Source organism: Rhyacophila brunnea, unplaced genomic scaffold (assembly GCF_057557595.1).
Source record: "Rhyacophila brunnea isolate RB1 unplaced genomic scaffold, BYU_Rbru_1.0 scaffold_24, whole genome shotgun sequence".
In the NCBI taxonomy this organism is placed as follows: Eukaryota; Metazoa; Arthropoda; class Insecta; order Trichoptera; family Rhyacophilidae; genus Rhyacophila; species Rhyacophila brunnea.
Genome location: NW_028232904.1, coordinates 357,162 through 384,123, shown reverse-complemented (window position 1 = coordinate 384,123; position 26,962 = coordinate 357,162). Strand labels below are relative to the sequence as shown.

The 26,962-nt window shown below is 32.5% G+C and overlaps 1 protein-coding gene across 4 annotated transcripts in view; it reads left to right on the top strand.

Moving 5' to 3' along the window:
- The window catches only part of LOC147068855 (glutamate receptor ionotropic, kainate 2-like), a 59,561-nt gene that overhangs the window by 9,073 nt on the left and 23,526 nt on the right, over positions 1 to 26,962 (top strand). For all 4 annotated transcript variants that reach the window (XM_085951381.1, XM_085951378.1, XM_085951379.1 and 1 more), the window contains exons 3-9: positions 16,465 to 16,614; positions 17,115 to 17,381; positions 19,060 to 19,268; positions 21,275 to 21,463; positions 24,011 to 24,175; positions 25,007 to 25,438; positions 26,376 to 26,599. In XM_085951381.1, coding sequence (XP_085807507.1) covers positions 16,465 to 16,614; positions 17,115 to 17,381; positions 19,060 to 19,268; positions 21,275 to 21,463; positions 24,011 to 24,175; positions 25,007 to 25,438; positions 26,376 to 26,599 — 1,636 coding nt within the window. The remainder of the gene's footprint in view (positions 1 to 16,464; positions 16,615 to 17,114; positions 17,382 to 19,059; positions 19,269 to 21,274; positions 21,464 to 24,010; positions 24,176 to 25,006; positions 25,439 to 26,375; positions 26,600 to 26,962) is intronic.

Sequence of the window (26,962 nt, the reverse complement as noted above, 5' to 3'; positions counted from 1 at the left end):
GTTGATTTCTCGATAAATTTCTGAAAAAAATCTTCAGAAATGCCATCAACTTTTCTCAGTATTTCTCAAGAAAAAATCTCGCGATAAGAAATCATAATCATAACCTTTGGTTCAAGAAATCTTTATATCGTAGTACCTACCAAGTAGAGTTCTATTTATTTATATACTGAATATTTTTTTTTTTCACAACGCACCAAAAAAAATGTAGGTTATGTTCATAATAATAATAATATTATGATATTATTTCATTTATCATTACTGTGAAAAACTGTTACTTAAATTACTGTGAGGTGTATAATAGGTAATATGAGGCTTGTACCTCATTACCAATATGAACAAATAATGTTAAAAGACGTAATTTTCATCCACTTGATCTACGAAGCCGGGTCTACGGTGTAATATGACGATAGTAATATACCTTATGTTCTGAACTCAACAGCCGGTAGTCGGTAATGTCTCGGGGCTAAAAGTTAAACACAAAACATGGAAACCCCATTAAAGAACGGCCAAAGAACCCACACAAAGGGAAGGTAACTCAGTTTTAAATGGAAAGCAATTATAACATAGATACGATTATACATAGTGTAAGAGGCGTGGCATGAATAAGTTGCTCTACTATACTATTTTTTTACTCAGTTTTATTAGCTGTTTTCAAAGGCTCCGGCAATATAAATAATCGTACTTTTTATTGTACCACTTAAGATCTTATATTGTATCGAAAAGATTAATGCTTCGCGTAGTGTATGCACTCGTGGTAGTGGTGACAAGTTTTTAATCATTAGATTTCTATAAAGCTAGTCGCTTTGTCAGAAACCAAATCAAAAAATGGTTTTGAAACAAAATTTTTGGTAATTCTACGATACTTGAATTTATTTCGAACTTAAGACGTAACGAAGCTATTTTAGTGTCGTTCTGAGGATAGGTTTAGCCCAAAATACATGTCAATATAACGTAAATCAATTATAATAGAATTTAGGACAAAACTTCGTGTTAAAACTATTGCAATAAAATTGTATCACGTAAACGGCATTCAATTAATAAGATCACAATCCGAGTATAAAATTCAGTCAATTCAGGAAACTTAAATATTGCTTTCGCTTTGCTATTCGATTGTAATTATTTATCGTATTATAGATTATTTGTTTGTATTTTAGTTACATATTTTAAGTACATATTAAAGGAAATAAATACTACCAACCGAGGGTACTTGATTGAATTTGAATTCTAATTGATTTTTGATTTGTATTATTCTATTTGAGTCGTTTTTTACCACCTTTGTTTTGCCTTTCAGCATATTTAGGCACTATGCGCAGGCACACTCAGCAATGGTTAATTCACTCCGAATGCTCACTGATAGCGGATACATTTAATTCTCGCCTATATAATAAAATAATACAATAAAAGAAGGTAAAAACCTTATTTCCTACTAAGTAAAGGATTAAGTATATAAACATTTTTTTAATATCTTATGTGTTTCTAAAAACTCGTAGTAGATACTTAGATACTCATTATTAATATATTCAGTAAGAGCTTTGTCATTACTCATCAAAATGGAACTAGGTAATTTTTTAAAAATTTAATAAAGTTAGTTAATGAGAGAAAAAAATCACTAAATATACGTACATATTAATAATAAATAAACAATGCTAAGGTATAATCCATAATCGGTACTCTGGATGCACCAATCGCGATACCAGTTATTTACATATTTTATCTTTATAAGCTATTTATACGTACTTAAAGACTATTTTTTTTAAATATATAATTAATATATTTAATATAAATAAATTAATATTACAACTCGTATAGTTTTGTGATAAAAATTTCATTTACATGCGAAACCAAAAAAATATGTATTGTTTCAAATATAAAGTTTATAGTACACTATTGCAATGTTCTCTAATAGAGATTCTTTCGAATTAGATTAGTATGTTAGGGATATAAGTAGGTTATGGTTAATCATATTATGAAGGGTAGGCTTTGTGTAAACTTCTCATTGTGAAAAACGTTAATGTAATGAAAATAAATGGCCTATTTGTATGGAACTTCCAAGTTATTTTTCTTACTTATTGTGTTACCTAATAATTTATCTTCGTGCGGAGAAGGTTAATGGTTAATTTTAAAAAGACCTTAAAACGGAAGCGCCATACAGGTTAACGTAGGTACTATAGTAATGGAAATATTACTAAAACTGAAAGTTGAATACGTTTATTGGCAAAACCTTTTTCGAAAAATCGTAATGCAGTGGTGTCACAGTTTTATCAACATATAAACAAATAAAATTAAAATAAATCTTTTGAGTATTTATACTAGCCAGGAGGCAAACCAAAAAATGTGTAACTATTGTTCGTATTCTACCAAAGCCAACGATATTCAGGTAATGACACTAAATGACGAGTTCCGATGGTATTGCTAGTTACTGCTTAACCTCGAATGGTATGTGATAACCTGTTAACACCAAATGAAGATTTTCGATTACATATTTCATTCACATTAATTAGCTTATCATTTACCACTTACCATTTTACAACAAAACAGTTTGCAATATTGTATTCGAAGGACTAGCGATAACTAGCACTACGATCGAAATTCACACTTTCATGCTGCGGGTTGAATCTGTAAATTTTTACACCGCGCTGCAGTAGTATAATGCAACGCTTTGTAGCCATTTTAGAAGTTGTAGTTATTTAATATTGGTAATCGTCCACGATAGCTCAGATGTTAACGTATCCGCTTGGTAAGTCGAGAGTCTCGGGTGCGAATCCCGAGTCTGTCAAAAATAATGTGTTTTTCAATGTGTATTTGAACCCATAGTATGGACTTAATAGGTTGAGCAAAAAACTGACATCCATTTCTAGTACAAAAAATGTTACGATACCTCTCCGTAAGGCAGCCAAGAACCACACCAGATTGTAGAGCCAATGATTGGTCGCAGTTTCAAGTTCTATGCCTGTAAATATGTACAATTTGTTTTTTCATGTTTTATAGGTAAAATCCAGGACATCGAACCAGTGGTATCGTAAATTACTAACAAGTCCGCCAAGATCCATACCATAGTTTAGACTTGTAGAGTGTAGTCGGAAAACTAATTAATAACATGTTTTTCTATGATTGGTTATTATAATATATTCATTGTACGAATTGTAATAATAATCATACGCATATATATACATCATATTGTATAGGTACATAATATTACAGTACGTACTTCCCTACTTAGCATATTTTTTAAGCATTGTTTATTTTCCATGAATGTGTATATATACCTATTTTATGTATGGTTAGTATAACAAAAACAACTTTGATAATAAAATGTTGTATGTAAAAATATTGGATATTGGCCAAAGCGACAAGTCGTTCTATATTTCAGTGTACCCATAGCTTATGCCAGGAATTCATAACACTACATAACAATTACAATATATTGTTTATATAAAAATAAAATTTAAACGAATAATCATTGATAGTTTGAAATATAGTTTAATTCCTCTTTTCATCTCGATTCGACTGTTACTCTGTGTGCCGTCTTTTAATCGAAAATAATATCTTATATTTTTTTATCTCCACCATATTCATTGAGGGTCTTAAAGATGATTACTAAAAATGTGAGCATCCAAGCTGAGCATATTTGCCTTTAATCTACTGGTGGGTTTATAATTATTGAAGCAGTACATATTTGTTGTTAAAAAATCCAGTTTTTAGTTTTCTCATAGGTAGTGAATAATATGCCTGTATTTTTAGAACTTGCCTTTGGAGTATTCCATCATTACGTATTATATGTGCCCATAATATCCTAAGCCAGAAACCCTACAGGAGGTGGAGAGGTAAGGTGGTGTGAAATTTGCGAGGAGTCTACGAGGAATTGTTCAACATACACATAAATTAGAACATTCCCATACTACCCATTATAGTAATTTTTTGGCTTTCCTTATCTCTAAAAGTAAATCGGCAGCATTTTTTTTTACATTTATACCTCGAAATCGGCTACTACAAATACTAAATGTGTGAATGTGGCATTTCCTATGAGTTTTACGCCTAAGGATTTGTCGGTTAACTGATATCTTGAAAGCCTTTATATTGTATTATTTATTATACTAGCTGAGCCAGCTGGCTCTCGCCAGTCTGTCTCGCTAGGTCTTGCAGACAGCTTTTCGTCATAATGACATGGTGTTGGATTTTAATATAATTGTAAAGTATGTATAGACGGCGCCATAGTTTTCCCTTATAGTTTTACGTCAGACATTTTGACATTTCGCTTGTTAGTTTTGCGATTTGCATGTCGTCACTGCCAATACAAATTTGGAGTCATATGCGTAGTCTATTCTGGAGTCAGGCCTTCACAATATTACCTGACACCACTACAGGCTGCTAGGCCTAGCAGAACAGCTGGCAATCAACGATTGCTACCATTGACATTTTAATTTTATTACATTACATGTGTAGGTGTGTGCATTTAAATATGATAAATAATTATACATCTCATTCATTCGAATATACAGCAATATTGATTATCATTAAAAGCGATCCAATATATCCCAATATTAATCTCTTTCGGGTCCCATTTACATAATAGAAAAAGATAAGTAGCATTAAAAACAAATTTAAACATTGTTTTGTTTCATTGTCTATAAAAAATAAATGCTTGCAGCCATAGAATAATATTTAAAAATCAAATTTTGAATTCAAAATTAACCTTAACCAATATAGTTTCCCTGTGCGGGACATTTATATCGAGACAAATGTTGATAAATAAGAAAGTAATACATATTATATCTGAGAGGAATAGACCAATTTTGATAATAATAGGAATTTATAAAACCTAAAAATGTGGAATCAGCTTAAAGAGGCCTTCATCCAGCAGTGGATTGATGACGATAATGACGATATAAATAGGTTGGTATATAAAATCACAAATTTAAAAAAAATATAGCAGTTTATATGACTAAGAAGAGTATAATTAGGTTGGCATAACCTACATCCAGCAGTGGATTGATCATAGTTGATGATGATAATGACGATATTATGAATGGGTAAATATAGTATCAGCAATTTTGATAAATATAGCAATTCATATGATCGACAGAAATACAAACAACTTAGAAAGACCTTCATCCACCAGTGGATTGATTCAGGCTCATGATGGTAATGGCAATTTAAATAGATATAATATCACCAATTTTGATAAATACAGCAATTCAAATGATATAAAGGAGTAGAATCAGGCATGGGTGGCCTTTATCCAGCAGTGGATTAGTTCAGGTCGATGATGATAAGGACGATAGAAATAGGTATAATATCACAAATTCGGTAAACCTATATAGTAGTAGAGTCAGATTGCGGAACCCTTCATCCAGCAGTGGATTGATCGTGGTTGATGATGATGACGATATGAGTATGTAGATAAATATAACATCACCGATTTTGATAAATACAGCAATTCATATGACAGAAAGGAGTATAATCAGGCTATGGGAGGCCTTTATCCAGCAGTGGATAGGTTCAGGTCGATGATGATAAGAATGATAGAAATAGGTATAATATCACAAATTCGTTAAACCGATAGTCGTAGAATCACGTTACGGAACCCTTCATCCAGCAGTGGATTGATGATGATGATGAAATTCAAGACTATCAAGAATACAATCAACGTAGAGAGGCCGTCATCCATCAGTGGATTTATTAAGGCTCGTGATACGATAAAAATGGCATTATAAATATAGATAGTATAATATCACTGATTTCCATGTGTAAGTAAGGAGTAGAATAAAGCTGAGGAGGCCTTCATCCAGCAGTGGATAGGTCCAGATTAATGATGATAAAGATGGTAAAAATAGGTAGATATTATACAATATCACACATTTTGTTAATTATAACAATTCGTATTAATTTATTTCATTGTTTGCAATGGCAACTTAATATGACTATATCTATGGAAATTAGTAGCCTAAGTAATTATTCAATAAAAAAATAGTGCGTAAACAGCCACAAAGAAGTATTTAAAAAAAAAACAAATTTTTTATTAATTAATAGAAAACTCATCGTACAATAAAAATGTCTTAATTGAAATTGATTATTTAACATGCTAATAGAAATGTCACATTTTTTCGATTAATTCTGAAAATTCTAAATTTGAATTCTGACACGTCAAATGAACTTGTTTTGCGAAAGAAAACAAATGACAATCTAAGTCTATTAGTTTGACAGATAAAAAGCAGTGACATGGTTTTAGATTATATTTTCGTAGTAATTAGTGAGGAAAGATGTATTTATTTCTTGTAGCACGCCAATGTGCTACTTACAGATTTGAATAGTTTGAAGGAATATTAATTCTGATTTGTGAAATATCGATTATATAAAAAGTATTAAGTGACAATATAATCAATCTGCCGTAGATGGCTAGCAAAATGCAAAAATGTATGGTGACGGATGTAAAACGCGATTTAAAAACGATATTATCTGTGATTATATCGAGTTATATCAAATTTGTGCCCGATTCAAATGGAAGTAGATTCGGGACTCTAAAAATTGAAGTGAATTCCTTTAATAATCAACAAAACGGTATTTAAATAAAAAAGTTGACGTATTTTCCAAAATCTCTTAGGATAATAATATATAGGAGACTAGCTGAGCCAGCTGGCTCTCGCCAGTCTGTCTCGCTAGATCTTGCAGACAGCTTTTCGTCATAGCGACTTGGTGTTGGATTTTAATATAATAATTGTAAAGCGTGTATAGACGGCGCCATAGTTTTCCCTTCGGGATGGATTTTCATTTACGTCAGACAGTTGAAAATTTAGCTGATTTGTCAGTTTTACGATCTGCATGTCGTCACTGCCAATACAAATTTGGAGTCATTTGCGTAGTCTATTCTGGAGTCTGGCCATCTCAATATCGTCTGACACCATTTCAGGCTGCTAGGCCTAGCAGAATAGCTGGCAATCGCCGATTGCTACCACTGTCATTTTAATTTTAATACAATATATGTGTAGGTATGTGCATTTAAATATGATAAATAATTATACATCTCAATCGTGATTATCATAAATAGCGATCCAATATAACGCGAATATTAATCTCTTTCGGGTCCCATTTACATAATAGAAAAAGGTTAGCAGCATAAAAAATAAATTTAAACATTATTTTGTTTCATTGTCTATAAAGAATAAATGCTCGGAGCCATAGAATAATATTTTAAAAATCATATTTTGATTTAAAAATTAATCTTAAACAATATAGTTTCCCGGTGCGGGACATTCATATCGAGACAAAATATGTTGATAAATAATGAAGCAATACATATTATATCTGATAAAAATAGGAATTTATAAGACCTAAAGATGTGGAATCAGCTTAAAGAGGCCTTCATCCAGCAGTGGATTGATACAGGTTGATGACGATAATGACGATATAAATAGGTAGGTATATAAAATCACAAATTTAAAAAAAATATTGCAGTTTATATGACCAAGAAGAGTAGAATTAGGTTGGGATAACCTTCATCCAGCAGTGGATTAATCTTGGTTGATGATGATGATGATGATATTACGAATGGGTAAATATAATATCAGCAATTTTGATAAATATAGCAATTCATATGACCGACAGAAATTCAAACAACTTAGAGAGGCCTTCATCCACCGGTGGATTGATTCAGGCTCAGAATGATAATGGAAATATAAATAGATATAATATAATATCACCGATTTTGATAAATACAGCAATTCAAATGACAGAAAGGAGTAGAATCAGGCTTGGGAGGCCATTATCCAGCAGTAGATGGGTTCAGGTCAATGATGATAAGGACGATAGAAATGGGTATACTATAGTAGTAGAATCAGGTTGCGGAACCCTTCATCCAGCAGTGGATTGATCCTGGTTGATGATGATGACGATATGAATATGTAGATAAAATGTAATATCACCGATTTTGATAAATACAGAAATTCATATCACAGAAAGGAGTAGAATCAGGCTAAGGAGGTCTTTAAGCAGTGGATTGGTTCAGGTCGATGATGATGATGACGATATGAATATGTAAATAAATATAATATCACCGATTTTGATAAATATAGCAATTCATATGACAGAAAGGAGTAGAATCAGGCTAGGGAGGTCTTTAATAAGCAGTGGATTGGTTCAGGTCGATGATGATGATGATGATAATGACAATATGAATATGTAGATAAATATAATATCACCAATTTTGATAAATACAGACATTCATATGACAGAAAGGAGTAGAATCAGGCTAGGGAGGTCTTTATTAAGCAGTGGATTAATCCTGGTTGATGATGATGATGATGATGATGATATGAATATGCAGATAAAATTTATAATATCACCGATTTTTATAAATACAGGGATTCATATGACATAACGGAGTAAAATCAGGCTAGGGAGGTCTTTATTAAGCAGTGTCTTGGTTCAGGTCGATGTGTAGATTTTGATAAATACAGAAATTCATATGACAAAAAAGAGTAGAATCAGTCTATGGAGGTCTTTATTAAGCAAAGGATTGATCCTGGTTGTTGATGATGATGATGACAATATGTAGATAAATATAATATCACCGATTTTGATAAATACAGCAATTCATATGACAGAAAGGAGTAGAACCGGGCTAGGGAGGCCATTATCCAGCAGTGGATTGGTTCAGGTCGATGATATAAGAATGATAGAAATAGGTATAATATCACAAATTCGTTAAACCGATAGTAGTAGAATCAGGTTGCGGAACCCTTCATCCAGTAGTGGATTGATCCTAGTTGATGATGATGATGATGATTATGATGACGATATGAATATGTAGATAAATAACATTAGAAATTCAATACTGTCAAGAATACAATCAACGTAGAGAGGCCTTCAGCCAGCAGTGGATTTATTGAGGCTCGTGATAATAATGGCATTATATATAGATAGGTAGATAATAATATTATATCACTGATTTTGATAAATATAATAATTCATGTGTAAGTAAGGAGTAGAATAAGGCTGAGGAGGCCTTCATCCAGCAGTGTATAGGTCAAGATTGATGATGATAGGGACGAAAAAAATAGGTAGATATTATACAATATCACACAATTTGATAACTATAACAATTCGTATTAATTTCTTTCATTGTTTGCAATGGCAACTTTTTTAGTATGGAAATTAGTAGCCTAGGTAATTATTCAATAACAAAAATAGTGGGTGAACAGCCACAAAGAAGTATTTAAAAAAATCAAATTTGGAATATCACGTTATCTATGATATGACGGACAGTGGCGGACACACCTGTCAGATTTTTATTTACGCAGTGAATTGTAGCAAGATTATGGTTTTTTCACCGGAAAAAAGTGCGCCAATGCCTACATTACGATATTTGAATAAAAATAATCGAATTTGTTTGTCAAATAAAGGATTAGAAGGTCTTAAGCGACGAAGACGTCATTCTGCTGTACGTTAAATGAAATATGGCGTATCGTATACGGTATGTAAGAAAATATCGGATATAAACGTCAAGTACCTGTGAAATCATTGAAAATTTGTGAAATGTGGTCAATTCAAACGGTAGATGAATCGGTAGCGCACATTTCGAAGTGAAGATGTAAATATAACAATAAAATGTCGCTTAAATGAGACGTTAGTGAATTTTCCAAAATCTCTTAGGATAATAATAATGAAAGATTCTGTATAAAAGAGTTTATAACTTCACATTATATGGAAGATAAGAAGGATAATAGAGAACCCAAATACCGTTTCCGTATGTGTAACATCTTATTTCCGTATTTTAGTCGTCTATTTAATTATTTTAGAAACAAAGTATTTATTTACTCTTCCTGTTTGATAGTAATTTACATTTTCGTTGGTTGCATACTTCTGCTCGGCCAATATATTTCTAAATATATTTTTATGCCGCTTATTTCCCTGGAGTTTGGTCCATCGCTCTGCTCTCTACCGAAACGAAACAATCACAAACTTTTTAATTCTTTCAATTAATTGTTATTGCGGGCTTTTCCTAATGGCGTTTCAGACATCTTTAATGCTATTTACGTACATATAATATATAATGGCTTGTACAATATTACATGTATTCAGTACAATTATATTACTAAAAACTTACTTAGAGTAATTTCTACCGACGCAATCATTCCACATAATATATTATATTATACACTAACGAACGCCCACGACGTCGTTCGCGTCAACTACAGAAAGAACGTGTAGACAAGTAGACACAATGAAGAAGTATAATGATTTAATTTTAATATTTTTAATTCTTCACCCCATATTATTACAAGTGTATTATTTTGTGAAATTTTTTTTTAGATATCAAAAATCTAGATGAAGGTCCACAATAGCCGAGCGATTACGTGACAGGCTTATAATGTCGATAAACACGGTTATATGTAAATTGTACGTATTACATTTCACCGTAGCACAGTTTGTCGTGAGCCTTTTTATCGGAAAGAGATGACCATATATACTGTACCGTCGACTCTGATTTTGGCAAAATTCATGAATAATTCAAGAATGAAAACCTAACCTAACAAATTTAATAATCCAGTATATCGGCTATTTTCAAAATTTGTTTGCCGTGGCTTCCTGTAAACAAACAAGAACAGTGTTTTATTTGGACATGAATTTTATCTCAGTAATATACGACCATATATTTCCGATACATTTCACGGTGAAGTGTGATACGGCGAACTGCATACGTACAAATTTTAGGACACGGATAAACGCAGGCTCCCTGGAGTCCCGGTCTGGAACACTTTCATGTTGTTTTTCAATGTGTGTTTAGACTCAGTGTGCAAGCCTAGTATGATGAGCAAGTATTTAATACATATTCGTTTCTCATAACAATAAAAATCTGTTAATACAACCTTCACCCTGAGAAGGACTATGATCTTCTTAGGATCGGACATGGACGTATTTATACGTAATGACATTAGTGTAGAGAAGTAACAGTATAGTTAGTAATATAATTTAAGCAATTAAAAACACCCAGGCTTTGAGATAATCATTTAAATATATTGTGACCTCATCGGGAATCAAGCCCTGGATAAGAGACGAGAACTTTATGTACTGGACTATGAGGAACTGGACTACCTATATGCTAATCGATCATTCTCTCACTTCAATATCTCGTCCATCGACATGGTCAATATTATCATATATTTAACCACTCAATCAGTAGTTTATAAACATCGTGTGCTGGTGAATCAACGTAAGTATCCATATATCACTCGTGAATGATTTACCTATACCTATCCTCACAAAATACATTAACAGAACCCAAGTAATATTTTTTGTAATCGTTATTATTACTCTTACAAGAAGAACATACTCGTATCATGCATATCACATATGCTATACTTGGTAGGCGGACCATATAGCAAGAATAGACCGTACCTAACAACCGATGAGCATACTAGACAGTAAACTGGATGGTCGGAGGCTTTAACTTTAGTTGTTGGACGATGTCAATAAGGGTGCTAAAGCGACCAACATAGACACCTGAAGGGTACTGGCCCAGGATAGAGAAAGATTTTGGAACAAGCTTAAACCTGCCCTGGGATTTGTAACTACCTACTGATGATTATGATAATAAAATTAATCATGTACATTGATTTTATTTTTATCAATATTAATTATAGTGAGAATGAGAATCTAAATGTAAAAAGACTGCACCTGACTTTTATTCAATACTGTTAGGTAGAACTAATATAATTTATATTCACTACTAATTAACAGGTATTATCGTTAAAATAACCATTATAAAAAATACAGTTTTAGCCTTTTCATATTATTACTGATTTTACTACTAGTACCTACGTTAATTTATGAAAGAATTATTATATTCAAGACATACTGAATTTTATTCCAGAGTTTTTCTAACAATATTTTCTGCAACATTATTATTATTCAGCTGAAACTATTTTTTACCCTTAAACATCGTAATATTTTTTAGTTCAGTTAATACTTCTCGTGAAATATGACACCATATTTTTAAACCACAAAAATGGCGTATTTTTTGCAGAAAATTCTCACAATAACTTTCGGATCGGACATTTTCCAATTAACAATATGTCACGTGGGTACCTCAAATAAAAAAAATATTCTTTTCAATACTACCACATGAATTATTTCTTCAAAACAATAACAATTCAATAGCATACTCATTGATTTTCTTCAAAACACACTGATTTATTTTAAATAATTAATAAACTAGAGCGTATGGATACCATGTAGCCTCTCCATGAACCCTTGTCACTTCCCAGTCTTTTTGAATCTTCCCAACTGATGCCTAGAGGTTGTGATCGAGAAATCGTTTTTCAAAAATTGTCGAGAAATAATCAGAAAATGCCAATCTCGAGAGCTTCATTTTCCGAAATTTTGAAAAACGATTTCTTGATAAATCGTAAAAAAAGCTTTCGACTTTGATTCTGAATGGGATTAGTTAATTAACTATTTTTTTTATTCAACGAATAATTCACAAGATTTAAAAATGTAACATTCTAATTATTGAACATACATAATTTTGAAAACACTTCTTTGGGAAGCGCTTCAGTGAGTATTAAAAGGCCAATAAATAAAATTTATCGTAATTAAGTATGACTCCTTTAGCATAGTTTATACTATGTGCATAGGCGCGATACCCGAGAGATGCAGATTCGATTCCTACTTTTTTCAAAAAGATTTTTTCTATTGGTTAGTTAAGTGTTTTTAAAATAATGTATATTCAGGAATTAGTTAAATTTGTCCGGAAGACCTAAAAAATGTAAAATAGGTAATTTCGTAATAATGGCGATTTCTCGATAATTATTATTAATGAAATCACAAGGTCTATCATGCCAGCATCCTATGCTCCAGCTGTATCGTACACACGATGTGGATAATATTTAGCGGAATTTCAGGACGCTGGATTTCGGTTGCATTGAAGAAATGGCACGGCTAATGTATAATACACTTATGACATACATAGAACGTGATGGTCGAGTGCCACTTCTGGTTTAAGTCCGCACACCTGGTAGCCACTACAAGTATCTATTTTTGAAGCTCAGTAGTCCATATTAAAGTGTCGTGAAATGACAACCGTGAAACAGTACCATCATAATGCTAGATTGACCTTGCGGTATTTGATTTTAATCGAAAAGGTTTTAATAAATTATCACAAACTAAACCGTTAGGCAAAAAACCCAGTAATCTGATTGTGGCAATCGCACGTGCGTTGTGTCCGATCCGGACATCATGCCGTTCGGACAAGACGCTCGCCTTCAAGTACAGAGAGGCATAAAAGAGACAAGAACAAAGAAAGCCTGCCGAGCCAAAAGCGCTAAAATTTTACTGTCGCATAAAAAATAATATTATTATATTTTGTGGATGTGGACCCGCGCAGTGCTCTAGAAGTTTAACTGAGGCCGGAGACATATATAACCTGAAGCAAAACTATTGCCCGACTGAACTGGAACTATGGAAATATTTTAATTTAATATTTCGTGAATATATGTCGGTATATTTCATGAATTTTATAGGTAGGTGTAATAATATCATATCTGAGTTTACTGCCCAACTATGTATGTAGATACATATTATAATCATATGTCATAATGAAAAAAAGTTTTCCCATATAATAAACAATCATTTTTTTAATATACGTCGTATCTAAGTATTTTATGAGGATAGTTTTAGCTCCATTTACTAAGGATTGAATGAGTAGAAGTGAGTAGGAATAATTCTCTTTCTTTCTGTGCCATTTCCATTATCGGACCTCAGTGACTATTTCCGATTTCATTTTGGGCATATTTTCATTGGTAGAGGCTGCTATAAATAAATAAGGAGTACTCAAACTCAAACCAGTCTTAACCCACTACGTTTCTTTTTCTGACAGTGTCTCACCCTTAGAAGTTGACATGCATCGGGATCCTGCATATACTCGATGTCGACTTTCTTAATGTTTTAACCCTTTCACCCTTGACATCACATCGATATATAAGTAACTTTGTCTTTTTAACTAATACATAGCAAGCTTAAAGTATTTTTAATCATTATTTCTGTCATTGACTACGTTTCCTCTCTATTTAAAATAGCTGAAAATATAGTATTTTACGTTCCGTATAAAATATAGCATGTTTTGGGAATCACTTTGTAGATATTCAAATTATTGACTCCTGTATGTATTGAATGGGCTAATTGTTTTTCACCCTGTGTCAATTTTCTTGAGATAATAGAATTATTATAAATACTATTAAAAACTATTTGCCAAAAACTATATAAATACAAATCTATGTATAGCTCAAGTTGCTCACCTGTATCATATTTTTTAAAGCCTTTAAGTTTAAGCCTTTGAGGCATTTAAATGATTTTTCTTCAGTAAGCAACTTTGAGAGTTGCTTTACGTGAAGACTTGATGGCGTTTGTTCAATGTGTGTGTGCTAGCTGTACCAAAAATTGTGAAATATTTAGTAGGTGTTATATTTACCACGTGTTTTATTCTAATATTATGAGTCATAAAGTTTATCTTGAACGATTCCAGACGACGAACATATTATTATTATGTGGGTCTATTCTATACACAAGGCGGGTATCGGCGACTATTGCGGGTGGTTTATCATATTTATGTATTGAGGTAAAGCTGTGCTATTTGGGCTATTACAAGAATCCAAGGGCCTCGACTTTTGTTTTCTCTTTGGTAAACTGGTACGACCGCGTTGCAAACCTTCGAGCTTGTGAGTTGACACGTCAACTCTCAGTGATTGACAAAATCATGCAAAGACGCTTCACGTGACTTCGTACCTTTGTGGCACACCTTCAAGGATTCTGTCGCAATAACCGACCCTCCCTTACCTCACAGCGGTGCTATAAACTACACGGTGAAGGTGTCATATGGCAAGAGACTTAAGACATAGCGATGAAGCAAGGGAAGTGGAGAGACATTTTGCTTTCACTATGCTCCGATGCTGGAACGTATCAGGATGCAGTAGGTAGTAATAATAATAATAATAATAATAATTGTATTCGTTTCGTTTTATGTATTTATAAGTATTGATATACAATGCTCGTATAATAAAAACCAAGACTATAGTTTTTTAAATTAAAATTTAATTTTTTTCGTTATCAAACTATTTGGATTACTACGTATTTTTTTAGTAACTAATATATAAAGTTTTTTCACCAATAATTAAATTATGAATAGTTGATGCCAACGTGTTTTGTGTTATTTAGTTAGATGTTGGCTTACCAGAATCATATAATTTAAATAATTATATAATGCAACCAATTAAGGTTTGTGGATTTGTTTGAAACATTGTTTAATTGAAATAATTATCCATGTTTTAATAAATATTATACTCATTATAACTACAAAACATGCACTACTGTGATGTATTTATTTCAAATGAGCTTTGTAAACCTTGGAAAATAAATTGATGATTCGAACAAAACTCACTATAACATAATAATACTCGATTAAATTTCAATTTATAATATTTTTTTACTTTCCACTTAAGTATTCATAATATTCTTGACATGACATAAAATACGTGTTAATAATTTAAAAAAATAAAAATACAGAGAAATGTGAGTTAATAATGCAATAAGTAATAAAATAAGAAATAAAATAAGAAAAGAAATAAAATAAAGTAACAAAAATAAAAGTAGATGGAAGCACACAGAGTGAACTTTGATAGACCCTATCTTAAAAACCTATAAAACAACGTCCACCTAAATTCACTCTCACGTAAGTGGAATATATCAATATCCGAAACGATTTCATTAAACATGGTTATTGCCCTCCCAATTGGCATTACTAATGGCAGGCTTGTTCTGCACCTTGGGAGAACGAACAACGGATGCCCTCGATATATTATTATGTACTGCATTAATATAAAAATAAGAATAAAAATCTATGCATCTATACTCAACTAATCGAGTCCATCACGAGACGTGCTGCTATTGTCACGAGTTCTTCATTCGATATAGTACATCTGTTATTCCACTTAGATCAAGTCTTGATAGTCTTATAATAATAAATATCTTGATCATATCGATCCCATTAATCTCACATCATCATCCTTATTATTGCATTCAGTGTATTCTTGTGTCAACCAATAAACCCACATCTCAACAACCAATCCACTGCCTACTCGTTATCTACCACAAACCTCATCATACCTTCAAAGTGGTGACCCCGACGTGATAACGTGAAGTTACGATCTACCACCAAAAATATATACAGTTTAAAGATAGTAAATAAATATTTTTTATAAAACCGAAAACCTTTAGAAATAATCGGTGATTTATTAAAGATAAAGAATTATTAGTTCAAGACGTTTGTAATTAAATGGATTTCTGTGTTTTCGGTTATTTTTTTTAGAGATTTTAGATACCATCGCTTACAATAATTATTCATGTATTAATTACTCTGAATAATGGTACTTAATGCAATATTGACTACAAATAATTTATTTCTTTATTTTCCAGGAGCAATTTTCCACGAAGATGACTATCCAGCAGAAGTAGCGTTCACGTATGCCATCCAAAGGTTCAACATGTACAGCGCACAGAAAATTCAACTTGAACCCAGTATTCACACAGTTTCCAGCAAGGATAGTTTTAAGGCCGGAAAAATAGGTGAGAAAACTTATAGTATATAATATTACCGATAATTCTAACAATAGGGTAATATTTTATGATTTATTGGACATTACCAGGATGCATTTTTTATAGAAAAAATAATCGCTGGATAAATCTAAAAATCCAGTTATACCCAAGAGGTACAAGACGTCCAATATGTAGACCAGGATCAACAACACAGAAAAGGTTTAAGTAGAAATATAATGCACAAAACTGAGAATTCTAGAGATTTTCTCCATCATCAGCTTGAATCGATTCACTGCTAGATGAAAATTTCATCTCGGTACTTGGATATTCGCTGCCAGTTATTTCCGACATGATTCCGACATTATTAAGGAATAGGATTTTTTGTTATTTTTGTAAATCGACTGTTTACTAAAATTTCAGCTACTCGTGGACCAAAACAAGCTTCAAATAATTAAAATAAGGTTGTGTAGTTTAAAAACTGGCAAGAATTAAAACAATCATTTAATTGAACAAAACATGATATTTTTCAGCTTGCAATCTAGCTTCTGAAGGAGTTGCTGCGATATTCGGTCCAGGTTCTATGGAAACGCGAGGAGTTGTCGAATCTACCTGCCAAGCCTTGGAGATCCCCAATATTCAGACATATTGGTCAACAGACCACCCTCGAACTGACTTCATGACGCCGAGGATGACACTAAACTTTCACCCCGAGCAGGACACAGCCGCCCAATCCTTGGCTGACTTGGTTGAGGATTATAACTGGAAGGGATTCTCAGTGCTTTATGAAGATTATGATGGTAATATCTTTCTCCTGTATCATCCCTAAATCTAAATACGTATTAATAAAAGTGCTTCTACAATTGATACATCCTATATTACTTCAAAGAACACTACTTAATGAATAATCAAAAACCGTGTCCGGTGTAGCGAGGAATTTAAAAAATGGTTGAATTTGTGACAATAATGGAACCGAATATACCTACTCAAATCTCCCGGCTTAGGCAAGAATATTGCAAACAATATTAATAAAAAAAACCTTTTTTTGTAGCAACAAATTTACAATAATAATTGACAATGTAAAAACCCCATCAACTTGGCTATTCTAACTAGCTAACATGGTAACAGGTTTCCGTTATTTTTCTTGATCCAAAATAACACGGATAATACTCGGGGCAATTCCGTAAATGTACTTGGCGGCTATGTACAATAATTGGTAACACACGATTAGAGTTGGGTACTTCCCGAGACAATCTCAATCTCGAGATTCGGGATTTCCCGAAATGATGAAATTTTGAATTCTCGAGAATTCTCGAGATTTCGGGAATTTAAAAAAATCCTAAAATCAGTGTAAAAACAGACAAATTCCAAAAAACATATTTTTTTTTATTTATGTGAGAAGACAAACAAAATAAATGTAGGAAAACAAAAATAATTCAAAACGATACTTATTAAAATAGAATTTCAAAAAACACAGACTGTCAATCGCGTACGCTTTTGAGACACAAAATTCCCCGATGTTGCAAAAATTGCGCTCATTTTGAGCTGACGTTGGCTTAATTGTGTTAAATGCCCCGACGAGTCTTTGAACGTTTTGTGTTTCCTGACCACTTTTTTCATACAGAAAATCGTTTTTTTTTCAAATAATATTTGATAATAAATAAATCCCGAATCCCGAAAAAAGATTCTCGAGATTCGGGATTTCCCGAAATGTTAAAAATTTCATTTCTCGAGATTCGGGATGGAAAATCTCGAAAATTTCTCGAGAATTCCCGTCGGGAAATTCCGGAAACCCAACTCTACACACGATTAGTTTTTCCAATTAGAGATTTTAATAGGATGCATTTGGAATCAAGTAAGATGTCTTAAAAAATATGGTGCAATACTACCCAACGACATTTGATAGGTCGCGGTTAACACGGTCAACTGCCTGAATACGACTTATCATATTAATATTTATTATTTTTTTTATTGAATTTTGAGTTATAATAATGTAAGAAGAGCCAGAAATATCGTGTATATTGCTATCTAAGGTCAGTGATATTCTTAGGCATAGTCCTACCCTTAAGCAGATTAATAACACCCCCTTCATTGCTTGTTTCAAATTGTCCGCAAAATCGTTAGGTATCTACTTAACTATTTTGTTATTTATCTTAAACATACAACTAAACTAAAACCGACAGGTTTGGAGGCACCTCTAGGAGATTTTTGCTTGAGCGATAAGACGCCATAACAATATGTATTACAATACAACAATAATTATGTTCCTTGATTCGCCGCCGTTTATAATGTGCTGAAGCATGACATGCCTACCACCACAGAACGTCACTGTCTGTGCTTTTGTTTTTTTACGTGTTTATGTGTCAAAGTCTGTACTCCTCTAATATAGGACAAGAAGACTAAAATGATGTATTATTATTTATTATATTCGTAACTCAAATTACTTAAATTCGTAATAATGATGTATTGTATGTTTAGGACTAGCCCGTCTTCAAAACGTTCTGAAGCGTCCAAGCCACAGTGACCCAATAACCGTAAAACAGTTAAAGCCGAACGATGATAATAGACCACTCTTTAAGGAGTTGAAGCAAGCTGGTGAGACACATATCATCATTGACTGCGCGAAGGAAAGAGTCTTCCAATACCTGCAACAGGCCAATGATATTAAACTCATGGAGGAATATCAGGTATGACTATCAAAAATTATTTCAGTGGTCAGATGGCAAAACTTGTGTACCTTTTGGTAACTATGCAAGAAAGCTGTTTTATTTAGAGATTCTTTGAAAGTTTCTGGCAAATATGTCTTTTGGTGAATATTACACATAATTATTAACATAAAATGTAGTATGTATATCAAAGTACAAAGATTTTCCAAAATTTCATATTTTCCTTGGTAGGATGGAATAACTCAACTTTAAAAATTAAGAATAAACAGTAAGTTATATCTTATATTATCACTTTCTGCAATCTTACAATAACATTATATTAACAAACAAAATTTCAGATAAAAACCGTATGAGTAGGTATACAAGATATTATGTACCTATGTTTTTTTCATAATATTATAAATTAACATTACACAGTACATCAGCATATTTAATCCTAAGACGATCAAGTGGACCAACATGGAGTGGAGGTTGTATTAACAGATTTGTGTTTTTTTACGAGAAATGAATGTACACCACTTGCTCAACCTATTAGATCCTTCCTCTGGGCACAAGCACATATTGAAAAACTATTTTCCAGACCTAGAATTTGAGCTTACGATATTGTAAGCCAGCACTTTACCACTTGGCCATCGCATTTCATATTATAAATTTACGCAATCTTAAATAATAATCAAAAATTGTACAATAATATATTTTAAAGTACACGCAAGTATGCCGAATTAGCTAAGTAGATCAAATTTCAAGAAATAATTATAAAACAACGCACACCTAAACTTATCCTCACATATGTGGACTATATTAATATCCAAATCGATTTGGTTAAACATTGTTTAAGTCCGCCCAATTGTAATTATCGATAGCAAGTTAGTTCAGCACATTGGTATAACAAATAACTTATGTTCCTGATTTCTAAGATAATTATCTGGAACACCTAGGTCAACACTGCCAAAAATGGCTGAGTTCGCATTAACACCCCAAATAAGTCGGACTTGACCACAGACCCTGAAGGCAAAGGAGCGGAAGGCAATTGATGCCTTTGAGATGTGGTGTTGGCGCCGAATGTTTCATATTTCTTGGACAGGGTACAGGACGAACCAGTCAATCATCCAGAGACTGCAGATAAAGGAATGGCTCTCGACAATATGTCTGTGACGAATTCTTCAGTTTTTTGACATATTGTCCGGCGCGGATCGGACAACCTGGAGAGACTGGTGGTTTTGGGTGACCTCCAGGGAAGGCGAAGCAGAGAAAAAGCGTTTACGCGGTGGAGCGACCAAGTAAAGTAGCAGACTGGGGCACCATTCATTCTGCCCTGAGAGAAGCGGAAGATTAAGAAAGATGGAAAGTCGTAGTCGCTCAAAGGATGGAAAAATTAAAAAGTGGGCATGATAATCAGCCATGAGTGTACGACCAAGAAGAGAAAGTCAGAAAAAGGACGCAGCCAAATATAGATCTCTTATAAGTTGTATAAATTTGGTAGTATTAACTTGATCAGCGATGTATTAGTGGTAGGATACCAACCGATTTTTTTAAGTTTTAAAAAAGGTACCACAATCGTAATTACCACGTTTTTCTTAGATCGTATTCGTGTTTGTTCGGTTGTTGTTTGTCTAATACAAATCTTGCAATCGATTTTTAACTAACATCCCGACTAGCTAGACATTTGAAACTTTTATAATATGAACACGATGCCAATGCATTCTTTTAATGCGTTTGCCATCTTTAAGTAAAATTGAATTCATTTTCAGTTAATTCTGTTTTGTATGAAAAGTTATTTTGGAAGAAATCCGTAATCCAATCCACTATTATTGGTTGCTAAGGAGGTGGTCCTAGCATCTGAATTATTAATATATACGTGCGTTACTATGGAAATCAAAATGACATTTCAGTATTCTATTTTTGTTTGTTTATTGCAAAATATAAAATATATAAAAAGTTCTTTTTATCTTGTAATTATTTTAATATTATGTTCAGATTAGTTTATTAAATAGTTGTTGTATTGTTTATTTTTTTTTGGTTTACAGGTCTATATTCTAACTGGGTTCGACCATCATACCATTGACTTTGTGGAGTTAAAGCATAGTTTAGCGAATGTGACATCGCTTAGAATGGTGGATCCTACCAGCTATGAGCTTCGGAGTGCTGTCAACGACTGGCAGCAAGGCGAAATGAGAAACCATCGGGCGGCTGACATTAGCCCAGAATCAGTTTTAGTAAGATAAGCATTACATTCATACAACAGATAGCAAACATCAGAACTTCCCAACTGGTGTGCCGAGAGGGATTAGGAAGTTTGTCGCGAATTATTGTTGCGCATAGTAAAACTCAAGCGTCTACTCAATATGTCGCGGTATTCTTGGCTTAATATTTGAAGACATAGGTACATATAATATAATCTACGCAATAATGACAAATTAAATATAAAACTCTTATAATCTATCGACACTATAATATAATATATCGTCACATTACTATTAAGACCTCGTATGTTCGATATTATGGAAAAATTAAGTATGTTCGACAAAATTTAAACTAAAAAACATTTTAAATCATTCAATCGACAAATTTTAGAAACTCGTAAGTCTCGTGGTTTCAAACATGGAATTAAAACCTCGTATTTCACAATCAGTATTAGCAGATTCATCGATTAGAGAGGTGTTTAAAATATTGTTTATATTACGTTTTTTCCTTCCCCTCAACATTCCTCTCAAACAGACTTAGAAGACGAAGTTTTAATAGTAAGGTGACGATATTATAATCCTATATCGTAATATATTGCACTCTCATATCGTAAAATGGTCAAGTATAAACCGTTACAGTCCCGCCTTTTTATAACATTTTATTATTATGTAAGAAATCGTACACATAATAAATTATGTTATATTATGCTATTATGGAAAATATTTTCCGATCCTAATATGATCATATGGGCCTCTACGGAGTAGAAGTTTGTATTAACATTTTTTTACGAGAAATATGTGTCAGTTACTTTCTCAATCTATTAGGTATTAACACCAAATCTACCCTGCCCTATGTATAGCTCATACAAATATGCCCTAATTCGTCATCTAAAACCTAAATATTTTTATTCACCCCCTAAATGCAGGTTCACGCCGTCTAGAACATTTACTTTCCCCGAAAATTCAGAATTACCCCATATAACAGGGTTGTCAATAAAATCGATAAATAAAAAAAGATTTTTGGTCGATCGCCAAAAATATTTTATTTATGTAATTTGAAAGTATTTTATTTATTATGCATATTTCTATTATCCAAAATTTTTAATTATAAAATTCTAACAGCATAAAACAGATGGCAGTAATGCTACCAAAAATATATCATTACCGCCATATTATGTTTTTATATTTAATATTATTATCATTACTTAGGGCAGTGACTCATTTCGTTGGAGTGGTTTCTAAGAAGATAATATCACTACAAACTGTCAAACAAAACGCCTAAATCAAATAAATACCTAAATCCACATCCACACATCTTCATACATATATATATACTTAAATGTTGTATATCAATACCATTGACCATAATATAGTCTCGCATGTATATCAATCATATAGGATATAGCAAAGATGGTTTACATGCGAGACTATTATGGTTTTGATGATTTATTTTAATTTGCTTATTGAGTATAGGTAGTATTATTAAATAGACAGGAGTTTTTTTACTAAACCTTCAATTATTCATAATTTGTTTGTTATTTTTTATTGTGGCCCTTGACTTGATACGTAGGTAATGGAGTTTTTACCCTTTTTATTGTATTGCTTAGTTATATTAGTTATATAAGTTAGAGTTAATAGTATTCGGGGTCAGTGCTCATTTGCCTTTTGGTGAGTATACACAGTACCTGAAGAAACTCGGGTCGCCAAAAACGACTCAAATAGAATAGTACACAACTTAAATCCATTAGAATTTAAATTCAAATTCCATCAATTATCATCGGTCGATAGTATTAATATTAAAATTTATGGATTTTTCTTCTCCAAAGTAGATATTATGTAAAAATTAGTTGACAACCCTGCTATATAATTAATAATTGTACAACCCTTACGACGCGAGAATGAAACAATAAAAATAGTAATCAGTGCAAACTAATAATATATTCAAAGTTAATTAACTTCCTTGTGACATGCGTCTCTCGACAATCGGACGTCTCCCGAGCTATAATGTTGTCCCTTCTACACTATAATAACTTTTTATCCCCGTAATCTAAATTGAACTATAAGTTTACCTCTCCTATGTAATTGTATATTTATATGTATAAAATTAGTCTCCGCGGACTGCTTTTCACGCTAATCTCTGTGTTTTTTAATTTCATATTGTAATATAGGTACTTAACATAATGTTAATTCACCTGTGCGTCTCCTACACTAAACCCCCAAAAATGAATGACTCCCGACTATCAGAACTTCAAGTTCCAGCCCATTGAGTATCAATCAGTACATACTCTGATTCCAAACACAAATTGAAAATCAATATGTGTAATAATTACCAGACTCAGGATTCAAAAAGCTGGGATTATGAGAAGACTCATAAGCTGATCGGCCATCGTGGGCCTCAAGAAAAATTATGCAAATGAAATAATGTTAATATAATAGTGTTGTGACAAGTATAGTGAAAATGACAAGTATAGTGTACTGTATAGTGTAATATAGCAACCAAACCATTATCGATAACATTATTAACTATATTTATTAAAGATATTATCAATATAGTATGTATATGCATTTTGTCGTTTTTAGTTATCCACTGCACTGACTCAAGATGCCGTTAATCATTTTGGATTAGCCCTTGAAGACCTTATCAACTCCGAAGAGGGTTTGCAGACCAGATCACTTTCTTGTGACCAAGAAGATGGAGTGATGATGTGGGAACATGGTCTAAGACTAATTCAGCAGATGAAAATTGTAAGTACTACGTGTAATATTAACAATCAACTAACAATTAACTAACTTACTCAGATATTGATTATGTATTCACTTAGAAACAGTTTTTTGAGGAATCCCTTTTTGGGGGCGGCAAATCTTCGTATCGGAACGTATTAATGGCCAACACAAAAATGAATTACCTTCTAATTAACTATTTCTTTTATTCAACGAATAATTCACAAGATTTAAGAATGTATCATTCTAATTATTGAACATACATACTTTCTGAGAGAATATATTATAACCAATAGAAAAAAAAAGAAAAGAAAGTGTTTTTCAAAATTATGTATGTTCAATAATTAGAATGATACATTCGTAAATCTTGTGAATTATTCGTTGAATAAAAAAAATAGTTAATTATAAATTATTAGCAAGTTCAAGTAAGTTACATCATAAAAAAATATTGGAGAAATCCACGATGTCGGTTAGTAATCGAAGAAATAGGTATCTACTTTGATTTAAGAAACAAAAATCGATTGCCAAAGTACTCGTAGCTTGATTTGGAAGAGCACTGATGAGTAGGTATTAAAATGTCACTGCGTAGCATAGTGGTAATGCACGGATAGGGCGTAAACCCGGGAGATGCAGGGTTCGATTCCCCGCCGAGGTGGCTTACTTTTTTCAACAAAAAAAATATTTTTTCTATTGGTTATAATATATTGTCTCAGAAAGTGTTTTTCAAAATTATGTATGAATCACCTTCTGCTTTATCAATTATTTCATTGAATTCTTGAATTAAATAATTTGGTTTGTAATGCATAATAATTTATAACTCCAGTTTAAATAAATGTATTATTTTTTTTCTTCCAGAAAACATCAACAGGTCTCACTGGGGAGATATCATTTGATAGCAACGGTAGACGCACTCAATTTCTTGTAGATATAGTAGAACTATCCAAATCAGGTTTCAAAAAGATTGGATTCTGGGACTTAGCCCATGGAATCAATTACACCAGGACTCAGGGAGACGTGGACAAAATATTAACAGAGAAGTGGCAGAATAAGACTTTCATTGTATCATCAAGATTAGGAAAGCCATATCTGATGGATAGAACGCCAGAACCTGGACAGGTGCTGGTCGGAAACGATAGATATGAGGGATATTCAATGGATTTGATTGATGGAATAGCAAAGATTTTGAACATTTCGTACAGATTTGAGCTTGTTCCTGATAAAAAGTATGGTAGCTACAATAAAGTCACCAAGAAATGGGACGGACTAGTAAAACAGCTTCTTGATTTGGTGAGAAGTTATTATTTTAATATATTTTTTGAACCCTAATTTTTTTTTGTTTGGCTAATTTTAATATTTTAGTTTGCCAATCGATACAACTCAAAACTGATTTATTAATCTCCGCCAGTCTTTGACTACATACGAGTACTTACTTTAATTTGAATACTATAAAATAAATATATATAATATATACTATGAAATTTATGAAAAGAATATGTATGAGACCAAAATTCGTCAAAAAATATTTTCAAGTATCGGAGCAGCACGATATGCCAAGAAGTCTTCGACTTGCTAATAAACGAACGTAACAAAAATCAAGACAAATTTCAATTAATGAACACAAAAAGCTTATATAGAGTGTGTAAATCTTTATTCGATGTGAAAATAATATAATTCCGTAGTCCTGAAAAAACACAAAACATTTTTTGTATTCATTAATTCACTCGTATGGCGGCAGGGTTTGGGTGACAGCATAGACATATTTTAACAAACGCACAACCACTGTATTACAAAATAACACTGTCAAGACAACGAAACTATAGGGGCACCAGTAAAACCTTTATCCATGCCAGCGCATTTTCATCATCTTAGTAAATGGCAGAGAGTCATACAAGATGCAAGTCTCAAACATGCCGAACTGCTTGAGTTTCTTCACATTCATATAAAAGGCTAAATAAAGGGGATTTAATCACTACTAAGAAAATACCGAAAAAGTTTTATTGGTTTCTTAAACCATTAATTTTCTTTGTATTTTAATACTTCTTAAATACGAGTAGTAAGTTTTCACTGTAATAATGTGCATTATTAACTTTTACTTTTACGGCGCATGGATTTTCTGATATTTATGTAAAACCGGTATATTGTTTTCTTCATAAATTATTTAATCTTCATCTATTTGTTGCCCTATGCTTCCATTAATGATGTAATAATGTTTCACTTTAAACAGAAAGCTGACCTTGCGATTTGTGACTTGACGATCACTTACGAGCGCAAAACTGCAGTTGACTTTACGATGCCTTTTATGAATTTGGGTGTCAGCATCTTGTACAGCAAACCTAAGAAAGAGTCAGCGGATCTTTTTTCTTTCCTGAAACCTCTATCCTTGGATGTATGGATTTACATGGGCACCGCTTATCTAGGTGTATCCATTTTGCTTTTTGTTCTTGCCAGGTGAGATGCTACTTATTCTGTCTTGCAACTTTATATTATATGAAGGTCGGCGAAAAGCCCATATTCAGTTTTACGAACGAGATCACTTACTCCCATTTCTCATGCAACGAATACTATCTCGTGACCATTGTTTGATAACGTGTATAGGAAAGTGTCCATAATGTAATAATGTTAACTAATAAGTGGAACTCGTCAGGATTAAATGCCTTCGGTACATTTTATCGCCACGCAAGGTTCTGTGAAATAATAATATTCTATTCGAATGGGTCGTATTGATCAATACGATTAGCAAATCTTCACCGGCAGATTTTTCGTGGATTGTTGACTCTCAGAGAGAATGGTAAAAATATATACCATCGATCT